The 13,015-nt window shown below is 45.4% G+C and overlaps 1 protein-coding gene across 1 annotated transcript; it reads right to left on the bottom strand.

The window, feature by feature from the left end:
• Window positions 1-500: 500 nt before the first annotated feature.
• trap1 (TNF receptor-associated protein 1) lies at window positions 501-12,822 on the bottom strand. The gene is given in 27 exon segments (XM_070441098.1): window positions 501-1,547; window positions 1,550-1,587; window positions 1,589-1,617; window positions 2,050-2,123; window positions 2,317-2,443; window positions 2,445-2,462; window positions 4,015-4,030; window positions 5,606-5,675; window positions 6,615-6,754; window positions 6,998-7,136; window positions 7,139-7,181; window positions 7,933-7,979; window positions 7,982-8,076; window positions 8,296-8,365; window positions 8,530-8,650; window positions 8,959-9,114; window positions 9,526-9,599; window positions 9,777-9,886; window positions 10,112-10,272; window positions 10,822-10,893; window positions 11,263-11,330; window positions 11,333-11,402; window positions 11,574-11,656; window positions 11,887-11,907; window positions 11,910-12,110; window positions 12,113-12,151; window positions 12,658-12,822. Coding segments are annotated over 27 exon segments (2,232 nt in total). The 5' UTR covers window positions 12,779-12,822; the 3' UTR covers window positions 501-1,518.
• Window positions 12,823-13,015: the final 193 nt, after the last annotated feature.

The following is a 13,015-nucleotide window of genomic DNA, read 5'->3' as shown; positions in this document are numbered from 1 at the left end:
CATGTGTTTATATTTTTTCAGTGTACTACCTTTAAATATGTGAAAAAGAGGTGTCACAGGTTTAATCTTGCCGAAGCATTTTTTGAGAAGTACGTCGGCAAGGGTGGAGATCCCATCACTATCTGATGAAGCTTTGCCTCATCTAAACATGGTATTAAAATGTCTTATTTTCCTGGTCCATAGTTATATGAGCTGTGATATTTTTAGATACATTCACTCCATAGAGCAGCAGGCTGGAAGGCCACCAATTCAGCTTTTAAAGGCATTTTCCTCTACGTCCACGGATACCGCATTTACGGTAATCTCTGCAGATTGTGACTCAATCAGAAATTACCTGTAAAATGTTGTGTGCTATAATACGGAATGGATTGAATCCCAGCCTTAAATGGTTGCATAATCCATATCTGTTTACATGAGACATCCAGCTAGACCGTGTGCCTGACTACAGGACGCATTACACATGTTAGCACCAGGTATAAACGGGTCTCTAGAGGTCAATCCACAGGGTTCAGTAATTGTGTTTTATTCACAATACATCAGTATCATACTTTACAATCTGGGTATTAGAAGCGCTCATTCTTCGATGTCAGCCATTGTTAACAGGTACAACAACAAATATATTGTCTGGATAACTTGAGCACTGAATTAAGACAGTTGTCAAATTGCACAGACAGATGGTAATATACAATCTGTTACACATTCCACAGACAGATGGTAATATACAATCTGTTACACATTTCTCCCAGCAACACATCTAATTGTAAAATAAGTCTTTACAGTCAGTTTCAATATTCTTCTCTGAAGGACAGGAATCTATGGCTCAAATATTGGGATTGCCAACCATCATATCTGAGGAATAGCTGGGAGGAAAATATCACGTAACAAAATATCACGCAACAAAAAAAAGGTACAAAAAAAAATTTGGAACCCAAATCAAGATGACAAAAACTAAAATAGGAAGAAAAAAAAGAGGGCCAACAGTAACAACTGTATTGAACGGTCATCTAGGAAGTATGCACGCCATGGAAATGTGTACAATTATTACACCAGTCCCAATGTCAATAAGACTTCCTTTACAAAGCCCTAACCCATTCTTCAGATCTGGGGGTTCCACTCTGCTCATGGCACAGTCTTATAAATATCTCGGTCATCACACACAACATGAGTAAACACCGCTGGAGAGTCGGAGCAGCACACAAATCCACAGCTTGAGTCGTGTCCGTCTGCTCCTTTTTCAGGTCTCTGAGCAGGCCAAAGCCTCCCTGCTCTCCTCAAACAGTCCGTTGGTATTGAAGGGACTTTTCTGGGGTATAGATGGGCAGGCCTGAATGTGGAAAGGCCACCAGAGCAGTGTGTTGTTGATGGGGGTAGTATCTGCAGCATGTAGAGCCAGGTCACATGTCTATGTAGGGCCTACAGTGACCTGACCAGTAGGACGGTTGGTTGGGGAGACGGGGAGTTAAACCAGGCAGTGACTGTAGTGTCTATAGGCCCTACAGGTGACGCCAGGTTGACGTCTCAGTGTTTCTCCAGCGCTCTGGTCAGCAGTCGTTGAGGCGGGCGATCATGGGTCGGGGGTCGTCTTGAGCCCGCTGCGATCATGGCGTTGTCGTAGATCTTGAGGTCAAGGATCAGAAGAGGCACGGGTTAGAGACACATGCAAGACTGGTCTAATACCACCCTCTAAAGGCTTCATCTTAGTTTGACATCTAGGAGTCCGAACACAACAGGTTATGAGAGTGAAACAGAATGCCATTAAGCTCAGAGAAACTATGAATGTCCTGAAGGGCCTCCATTTACAGAGAATACTAACTACCATGTTTTTAAATGCTGATTAATGTTTGTGTCTCAACCAGTGTTGAGGGTAAATTCAGGAAGTAAACTGAAATTACATTGTAAATGGATGGGCTTCAAACCCTGGTCACCAGCTTAATATGGCTTCAGACCCCAAAGTGTAGGGAGTGTGATCCAGGATAGTGTGATCCAGGATAGTGTGACCCAGATTAGTGTGACCCAGGATAGTGTGATCCAGGATAGTGTTAACTCTACCTGCTCCAGCAGCAGTTGTGCGAGTGCAGAGTCGGACTCCTTCAGTGAGTGCATCATCTTGATGAGGTCATGACTACAGAGAAAGGGAGAGCAGGAGGGACAAGCACAAATCAACACAAATACTATTTTGACATTGAATACTGCGTGTTGGGAAGGCTTACAAGTTAAGCATTTCACTTGTGCATGTGACAAATAAAACTTGAAACTTATGGATTTGCACAATAAAACGCCTCGATTTAGAGATGCCTCTCCCCTCCCCTCCTGTACCAGCGTTGATCTCCAGGGTGGCTGCAGTATCTGGGCCCTCTCCTCTGTGCTGGCGGGCCATCTGCTGGGTACGCAGGAAGTGGCGTGCGGCACCCATCTCCAGCACCGTGATCATGGCCGGGTGGGTTGTCCAGACGAGGGGTCACCTGGAGGTCAAAGGTGAAGAAATGAGCAGTCACAGACAACACAAAGGAAACCTTACAAATGGACTGATTCTTACATACAGTACCAAAGTCCAGTTAGCCAGTAGTTACTGTATATATAGGCTGATCAAATCAGTCACACAAGACCACGGAAGAGGCCTGACCGTTCCCACTGGTTATAGTGATCATGGTAATGGTAGAATAGTGTAGATAGTGATGGTAGGGTAACAGTACCCTGATGTTGGTGACTAGTGTAGATAATAATGGTAGGGTAACAGTACCCTGATGTTGGTGACTAGTGTAGATAGTGATGGTAGGTAACAGTACTTGATGTTGGTGACTATGTTAGATAGTAATGGTAGGATAACAGTACCCTGATGTTGGTAGACTAGTGTAGATAGTGATGGTAGGGTAACAGTACCCTGATGTTGGTAGACTAGTGTAGATAGTGATGGTAGGGTAACAGTACCCCTGATGTTGGTTGACTAATGTAGATAGTAATGGTAGGGTAACAGTACCCAGATGTTGGTAGACAAGTGTAGATAGTGATGGTAGGGTAACAGTACCCTGATGTTGGTGACTTAGTGTAGATAGTGATGGTAGGGTAACAGTACCCTGATGTTGGTGACTAGTGTAGATAGTGATGGTAGGTAACAGTACCCAGATGTTGGTGACTAGTGTAGATAGTGATGGTAGGGTAACAGTACCCTGATGTTGGTGATTAGTGTAGATGTGATGTAGGGTAAACAGTACCCTTGATGTTTGGTGACTAGTGTAGATAGTGATGGTAGGGTAACAGTACCCTGATGTTGGTGACTAGCTGTAGATAGTTGATGGTAGGGTAACAGTACCCTGATGTTGGTGACTAGTGTAGATAGTGATGGTAGGGTAACAAGTAACCCTGATGTTTGGTGACTAGTGTAGATAGTGATGGTAGGGTAACCAGTACCCTGATGTTGGTGACTAGTGTAGATAGTGATGGTAGGGTAACAGTACCCTGATGTTGGTGACTAGTGTAGATATGATGGTAGGAACAGTACCCTGATGTTGTGACTAGTGTAGATAGTGATGGTAGGGTAACAGTACCCTGATGTTGGTGACTAGTGTAGATAGTGATGGTAGGGTAACAGTACCCGATGTTGGTGACTAGTGTAGATAGTGATGGTAGGGTAACAGTACCCTGATGTTGGTGACTAGTGTAGATAGTGATGGTAGGGTAACAGTACCCTGATGTTGGTGACTAGTGTAGATAGTGATGGTAGGGTAACAGTACCCTGATGTTGGTGACTAGTGTAGATAGTGATGTAGGGTAACAGTACCCTGATGTTGGTGACTAGTGTAGATAGTGATGTAGGGTAACAGTACCCTGATGTTTGGTGACTAGTGTAGATAGTGATGGTAGGGTAACAGTACCTGATGTTGGTGACTAGTGTAGATAGTGATGTTATGGTAACAGTACCCTGATGTTGGTGACTAGTTTAGATATTGATGGTAGGGTAACAGTACCCTGATGTTGGTGACTAGTTTAGATAGGTTGATAGTAGGGTAACAGTACCTTGATGTTGGTGACTAGTGTAGATAGTGAATGGTAGGTAACAGTACCCTGATGTTGGTGACTAATGTAGATAGTGATGGTAGGGTAACAGTACCCTGATGTTGGTGACTAATGTAGATAGTGATGGTAGGGTAACAGTACCTGATGTTTGGTGACTAGTTGTAGATAGTGATGGTAGGTAACAGTACCTGATGTTGGTGACTAGTTTAGAAGTGATGGTAGGGTAACAGTACCCTGATGTTGGTGACTAATGTAGATAGTAAGATGGTAGGTAACAGTACCCTGATGTTGGTGACTAATGTATATAGTGATGTAGGGTAACAGTACCTGATGTTTGGTGACTAGTTTAGAAGTGATGGTAGGGTAACAGTACCCTGATGTTGGTGACTAATGTAGATAGTATGGTAGGGTAACAGACCCTGATGTTGGTGACTAGTGTAGATAGTGATGGTAGGGTAACAGTACCCTGATGTTGGTGACTAGTGTAGATAGTGATGGTAGGTAACAGTACCCCTGATGTTGGTGACAGTGTAGATAGTGATGTAGGGTAACAGTACCTGATGTTGGTGACTAGTGTAGATAGTGATGGTAGGGTAACAGTACCCTGATGTTGGTGATAGTGTAGTAGTGATGGTAGGGTAACAGTACCCTGATGTTGGTGACTAGTGTAGATAGTGATGGTAGGGTAACAGTACCCTGATGTTGGTGACTAGTGTAGATAGTGATGGTAGGGTAACAGTACCCTGATGTTGGTGACTAGTGTAGATAGTGATGGTAGGGTAACATACCTGATGTTGGTGACTAGTGTAGATAGTGATGGTAGGGTAAACAGTACCCTGATGTTGGTGACTAATGTATATATGATGGTAGGGTAACATACCCTGATGTTGGTGACTAATGTATATAGTGATGGTAGGGTAACAGTACCCTGATGTTGGTGACTAATGTATATAGTGATGGTAGGTAACAGTACCCTGATGTTGGTGGACTAATGTATATATGATGGTAGGTAACAGTACCCTGATGTTGGTGACAATGTTATATAGTGATTGGTAGGTAACAGTACCCTGATGTTGGTGATAATGTATATAGTGATGGTAGGGTAACAGTACCCTGATGTTGGTGACTAATGTAGATAGTGATGGTAGGGTAACAGTACCCTGATGTTGGTGAGCTGTGTAGATAGTGATGGTAGGTAACAGTAACCCTGATGTTGTGTGACTAGTTTAGATAGTGATGGTAGGGAAACAGTACCCTGATGTTGGGACTAGTGTAGATAGTGATGGAGGGTAAACAGTACCCTGATGTTGGTGACTAGTTTAGATAGTGATGGTAAAGGGTAACAGTACCCAGATGTTGGTGACTAGTGTAATAGTGATGGTAGGAAACAGTACCCTGATTTGGTGACTAGTGTAGATAGTGATGGTAGGGTAACAGTACCCTGATGTTGGTGACTAATGTAGATAGTAATGGTAGGGGTAACAGTACCCTGATGTTGGTGACTAATGTAGATAGTTAATGTAGGGTAACAGTACCCTATGTTGGTGACTATGTAGATAGTGTGGTAGGGTAACAGTACTTGATTGTGACTCTGTTTCCCAGATTGTTCCTCATCCAGGAGATCAGGTCCTCAGCCTGCTCCTCTGTCAGACGCTCAGAGGCTATAGACACAGGAGAGAACACGAGTTAGTTTTAGAGTACTCATATTACTGTCTGAAGCTAGGTTAACACCTAGATTAGCTCTGTGGTTGGAGGCTAAGGGCACATTTCACTTCGTCTCCCATTAGTTAGGTTCCATCCAATTCCATCCAAAAATCTGCATAAAAACCTGCGCAATTTCCCACCGTATATGTTTTCATCAAAGTCACTTGTTGGGGAAAAAGGCTGTGCGTGATGACGTGATGTACATAAAACACCTTTTGCATTTTTTACTGAATAAAAAATACATGTTAAATGGGTTTCTATTGAATTTTCAACACTACTTGATGGTTTTCTCACAACATGGTGTTAATAGAGAGCGTGTCCACTCTGTGTTGCAGGGCGCTCCAGCCAAGCAGCTGCAGATACAGTGCTGTATAGCCAATACATGAGATTATTATGGACAAAAGAGCTAAATTACTTTAGTCAAACGGCAGCCAAGGCATTCACCAGAATCAGACCCTGGAGATTTATTGGAAAGGAGCATCAAATCACTGTGCACTTCACCACCCTGTGAAGGTCATCAGAACTTCCACCTGCTAGCATAATTAAACGGCATGCTTTCCCCAGTCCTAGTGAGAGACCACACAATACTTCACTAAAAGCGTATCCACCGACATTTCTCACATAATAATTTTACAGACACAAAAATATCCCACATTGTCCATCATATTTGTTGACATTTGGAAAGTGGACCGACAAATGAACTGTTTCCCTCAGGCCTGTCATGACATTATCGACGAACTTCCCTCGCATTAACAGGTTGGATGGAAACCTGGTTATTGATATCCATGCATGATCAGGTGAAAATGTGACATAAGTGGAAGCAAGGATTTCCCCTCAAATGAATCTAACTTCACATAGCATTCAGTGAAATGGTCAGAGAGAGAGATGGGCCTTACCTGGCTTGCTGTCCTGGTACCTCTCTTCCTTGTAGTGGTCCACCACAATGTCTGTTTCCACAGAGATCAGCTTCTTCTTGTCAAACTCTCTGAGGTGCAGGAGGGTGAGCTCGTCAAACTGCTCATTAGCAGAACAGCACCTGAGACAAAGAAAACAAAGAGAAGAAGAAGTTAGACACTGACAACAATTACAGGGAGTAATGATGAAAACCTGCCCACCACTGATGAAGTGACAGACTCCCACCATCACTTCTGTCTTATATTTCCCATCTGAAAAGTAGCCTGGTCCCAGGATCTGCGTGTTGTTTGACATGACAATGCTCATAGGAGAGTTAGCAAGACAGCCTGCTACCAGATCTGTTGGCTATCTGAAAACATCTCACCTCCATTCTTTCTGCTTCATAGCCTCCAAAGTAGGGGGAGTGTTCAGCCAGGTGCGGTTTGGGGCACACAGGTAGTAGATGTTACGTGTCCCGGCCTTCATACGGGAGCCGTACTCCTTCAGGTTGGTCTGCTGGCCCCGGGTAGCGCCGAAGACTCAAACCTCAACAGCTTGCCGATGTCCTCCTGTACAAAAGAGAGCGAGAGAGACAAAGGACAAGAGAAGACAGTGATAATGAGTGTTGTACATGGACTACATAATTCACATTTCTGATTCCTAGGACATTAATCCTCTTGTTCCCTTTCCCCCAAAAACCTACATGCATACTCATTTTTTCATTCCTCACCCCAGCTGTCCCCTGTCCCAGTCTCACCCTGACTCCTGCTCTCCCCTGTCCCAAACCCCCAATCTCACCTGACTCCCTGCTCTCCCTGTCCCAACCCCCAGTCTCACCCTGACTCCTGCTCTCCCTTGTCCCAGCCCCACCCTGACGTCCTGCTCTCCCCTGTCCAAACCCCCAGTCTCACCCTGACGTCCTGCTCTCCCTTGTCCCAGCCCACCCAGGTCTCACCCTTGACGTCCTGCTTCTCCCTGTCCAGCCCCCAGTCTCACCCTGACTTCCTGCTCTCCCTGTCCCAACCCCCCAGTCTCCACCTGACTCCCTGCTCTCCCTTGTTACCAGCCCCACCGTGACGTCCTGCTCTCCCTGTCCCAACCCCCAGTCTCACCCTGACGTCCTGCCTCTCCCTTGTCCCAGCCCCCCAGTCTCACCCTGACGTCCTGCTCTCCCCTGTCCCACCCCCCAGTCTCACCCTGACTTCCTGCTCTCCCCTGTCCCAGCCCCCCAGTCTCACCCTGACTCCCTGCTCTCCCTTGTCCCAGCCCCCCAGTCTCACCCTGACTCCTGCTCTCCCCTGTCCCAGCCCCTAGTCTCACCCTGACATCCTGCTCCTGCTGTGGTGACGATACCCTCCTGATGAACAGCCGTAGTCCTCAAAGAACTTGGCGTACTTCTCAGTTCCTTCTTACTCTGGTCCATCAGAACTGATGATACGCTGCTGTAGCACGTCCCTCAGCTTCCTGTAGAGAGAGACAGAGAGAGACAGAGAGAGAGATGGAAAGCATGAGAGGGAGAGGAAACGGAGATCATCAGAAGAATAAAAGGGAGTGAAGATCCGTGGATGTAAATGGGCAGGAGTAGAAAGACACTGTATTGAAAAGAGGGTGAATGTTACTACAGACTAGACATAGCAGTGTCATTTGTCTGGAAAGAGCTGATTTGTAGTGCTCCAGTCTCACCTGATGAGGGTGCTCTCCTGCAGCAGCTCTCTGCTCAGGTTCAATGGGATATCCTCACTGTCCACCACACCTGTATACAAATACATAAACACACTGTTATACTGTAACACTAGCATTTACAATCAACACYGAAAGAYACAGACAAGGAAACACACCAGAGGGCAGATGTGAGGGGAAAGATCAAGGGAGACATTAAGATGGGCACAGCTGAGGAGGTACMGAGTAAAGACTGACCTCTAAGGAAGCGTAGCCACTTGGGCAGGATTTCAGTGGCCTTGGTCTGGATGAGAACCTTCCTGCTGTACAGAGCCACACTGGAGCCCATCTCTCTGCTCACGTCAAACATGGATGGCTTCTGCTCACACATTGACACACGGTAATATTACAGGCAGTKATGAACATACCGGGACGTCAACATTTACAACTGTGGTGTTCATTATGTCACAGAGCCTTGACCTCAGAAAGATCTCATTTAACATCACTTATTAGTTTCTCTTTTCCTCAACAAGTATCTTTGCTCCCTTCCTCTCCCCACTCCCACCCTTGGTGCCCAAGTGCCCCCTACCCCTCAGTGCCCCCTACCCCTCTATCCCCTCTCCCCAGCCCATCCTAGCCCTCTGCTCCCAACACCCAAGATCCACCCTGCCCCCCCTCTCTCCTCACCACGTCTGGGACGTAGAAGATGGAGCGGATGTTGACGGGGGCGTCAGCGCGGTAGTGCAGTGTGTAACGGGGCTTGTCGTATGACTGAGCCACGTAACGGTAGAACTCCTCGTGCTGCCACTCACTGATGGACTTGGGTTCCATCATCCACAGGGCCTGGAGAGGGACGTTAATATACCGGATGGATACACTTACACACAGWGTATGCAGGTACACACATTCACTGCAGACAGGCAGGCAGACARACACTCCACTACAAAATAGGACTAATAACTGGGAATCAGTCCAACACAAGTTCAGAACCAATAAGTTGTCAGGGCCAATTAATGTATCAATRAGTTTGTCTCTTGACTTTGTTTCCCTTCCTGATAAGTTGATTCCCTCTATTAGAATCCATGTGGACGCCACTTAATCGATAAGTCCAGCAATTCAACTAATCCTTACTAACAACCCCATGAAGGACATTAAGCCATAACAATCAGAGTGGTCCAATGAAAAGCAATCGCTGTGGTCCATCTCAGCCCTGTAAGAAGTCGATAGAACCGGAAGAGTGGGCCAGGTGCTCACCTGGAGAGTGTTGAGTCGTCGTCCGTTCAGGAAGATGGGGAAACTGACAAAGTTGCTGTATTTGGTCACCACCTCTGCAACAACATATGACATCTGTTAGTCCTGCCTGGACAAGCAGCAAGCCTCCAAGGCTTYCACAGACTCTGACATGAATCTTATAGGAACGATTACGCATYTTGAATGTCTACTATGCATGTGGAATGTCTATAAAAGACAGTACAGTTATCAAAGGGGTCTTGTATGATCCATACCTTTGACTCTGTCCTCAGCAGAGAACTCCTTGCAGTCATCCTTGAGGTGCAGCACTATCTTAGTGCCTGGTCTGACCCCACTTGCCTCAGCTATCTCAAACACTCCAGACCTGGGGATCACAGAGATCACACACTGTGGTCCGTATCTTTTACATGAAACATATTCTAATGTGTTACTAAGACATACCTCGCTATCACGCCCTATTCTCACACAATCCATCCACCTACCTCTCCATCCCTTCTCTCTCCCTCTTCATCCTCCTCTTTCTCACCATCCCTTCCTCTTTTCACACTGATCAAATTCCTCCCCTCTCCATCCCTCCCTCCTCTCCTACCCATCAGAGGACCACTTGTATCCGGGGCTGCTGGGCTCGGCTGACTGGGAGTAGACGTCCACACGGTCAGCCACCATGAAGGCAGAGTAGAAGCCCACGCCAAACTGKCCAATGATGGAGCTGCTGGCCTCCGCCTGGCTCTGCAGGGCATCCAGGAAAMCCTAGGAAGGAGGGATGGGGGATAGAAAGAGAGGAAGCAGGGGTAAAATGTGAATTGAATGGAAAAGAGACACCAACAAAAGTGAGCAAATTGATGAAACGAGAAAGCTTAGGCCCTGACATTGTAATTGAATGAGATTGTAGATAATGATCAATTTGGGGCGGGACGATACCAGTATGTCGTTATAGAGATGGTGACCACTCGTTAYRAACGTGGCAAAGAAACAATCCACAAATTGTATTTAATTTCTTTATGAAAACAGCCCTACTGTTGGAAACAAACATCATTACGCTGTCATCCAGAGTCATGTCATTATTTTCCAAGCTAAGGCACAATAATTTACATACAGCATGTTTTTAAAAGGACCAAAGAGTTGCCTGCTTCGTGTTTTCATTTTTGCCATGGAAAGAATATTGTGATACTGGTATTGTCACAGCCCTATAATAGATATTTTGAATATTCCTCAAGTCATTGGAATTAAAACATTTAAAAAATGGGAAGGCAGATAATGGGGAAATGTAAGAGATGTAACAAAGGGAGCTAGGTTTACCTTGGATCCAGAGCGAGCGATAGTCCCCAGGTTGGCCACCAGCTCCTCTTGGTTCATCCCAACTCCTGTGTCCTAAAAGAGGATGATAAATAGTCTGCTGTTAAGCCATCACCAAGAGCAAAGGACCATTTGGTAGTACATTCCTCCCTATCTTTGGAACTACAGCCAGCTGTCAGAACTACAGACAGCAAGTTTTATAACTGTGCAAGTTCTGTTTCATCCCCACAGGTGGCAGACTGATTCAGTGCTATACAGAACTTTGAAATGATGAATAGAAAGACCTAACAGTGATTGTGCATTTTAAGTCGATCAAATTAGCATTTCACGATGATTCATGACTAAAATAATTCTAAGAAAGAATAGATCAATTTTTTATAAAATCTTAAAAGCATGTTACCAGTTACCACAGCCACCCTACTCCCTCGTCCTGGTTTTGCGTACCTGGATGGTGAAGGTGCCCTTGGCCTGGTCCGTCTGTAGGTGGATCTCCATGGGGGCCGTGTCGCCCCTCCCGTTATCAGCTGGTGGCGCAGCTTCTCCAGGGCGTCACTGCCATTGGAGATCAGCTCACGGATGAACACCTGAGCAATGGGCCAGGATGGAAAAGGTTAAAAACACAGATTATCTTAGCGTAAGGTTCCTGAAATACCTAGCTAGATACGGCAAGCACATTATCACTGGTCCATCAGTTAGTCATTTATATACATTCAATCAGTTCTCAAGTTGCTGTACCCGGTCAGGCCATCACTCACCTCCTTCTCAGAGTACAGAGATCTAGCAACAATGTCCAAGAGTTTCTTGGTCTCAGCCTGGAACTCATGCTTGGAAAAGGTGCCTGGACAAATCAGATTGAAACTGTTAGCATGCTAAACTAAGGAAGTTAAGGACACAGGATGTGGATTAAAGTGTATCATAAGCTACACATAAAACTATCCAGTGTCCATTCATGTTGCCAAAGCATAATACTATGACAATCACTGGCTAGTGATGTTGAAGTTTCAATTGTTATAGCACAAAACTGAAAATGTTAGCTAACAACAGGTCTGAGGTCAGAAAACATATCACCTTGGACATTCTCTGAGTCTGGATGATTGTGTGCAGGGGTTCTTCTTCAGGTGCTTTATCCTCTGCTTCTTGAATATTCTTTACTTCTTCAACTTTCTCCGTCGCAGGAGCTTTCTCAGCTTCTAGAACCTTATCTGTATCCAGAGGGACTTCTTCAGCTTCCTTGGTGCTGTAGTAGGAACACTGGGTGAGACCGAGGCCTGGGTGGCTGGGGTTCCACATGCCGCTCTGGACCATTGTTTCTGCTGCTGCCTGACATGGGCATCTTTTGACAGGAGGGGATAGGTGGGGTGAGGTCATGCAATCATCATATTGAATATTCAAACGCATTGAGTGTCAGTGGTCATGGTTCGCTTTTAGACGTCCTTGCCTTGGATTTATCTGATGCAACATGAATGCAAGTTTACAATGAAGTTGTAGGTTAGGTCAAGGATACATCCTTGGTAAAAGATACTGTCGTCTGTGCTGCGGTACGGGGCAGACATGCAACTGTCCCCATATTGTATATACAATGGTCCGGTCACATTGTAACGTTAATTCATTCACCAGATGCCAAATATCAAAATAAGCTAGCTAGCTCAAACAAAAATAGTTGGATGGCTAGTTAGACACATTTGTCAATAAACACCGCATTCCACAGTCGTCGACACGTTCATGTTGCATATGACAGGGAGTGATCTTGTGTAATATAACGTTAGGCTAAGCATGCTAACGTTAGTTGAATCATATAACGGCAGTGCTTTAGCTAGCCAACTAACGTTAGCGAGCGGCTTACCTTCACTGAATGGTCCTACAGCCTACTACCCAATCCTCGTCCAGAAGACAGGAGCCTGGAGTTGGCCCTTTGAGAAGAACCCAAAGCGAATTTGAACAATTTTAGGCACCGAGACATCTTTGACAGAGCAAGGGGTCGTTTGACCTATTCAACACACGCTAAACAGAGTGCGACAACTGCAAGCACAAGTAGGACCTCTTATAGTCGCACAAAGATTACGTAATTCAAGCTACTAACAATTGCCTGCGTAGAGAGTGTGAGAAATAAATGAAAATAAGGGCATTAGACAGAAGACTTTGGTGCAAATGACAAACCCCATTCCCAGCATAAGCTACTTTGCATTAAGACAAATCT

The sequence above is a fragment of the Salvelinus sp. IW2-2015 genome, unplaced genomic scaffold (assembly GCF_002910315.2).
Source record: "Salvelinus sp. IW2-2015 unplaced genomic scaffold, ASM291031v2 Un_scaffold3441, whole genome shotgun sequence".
Lineage (NCBI taxonomy): Eukaryota > Metazoa > Chordata > Actinopteri > Salmoniformes > Salmonidae > Salvelinus > Salvelinus sp. IW2-2015.
Note: the sequence above shows the minus strand (reverse complement) of the source record. Positions and strands in the feature narration are given on the sequence as shown.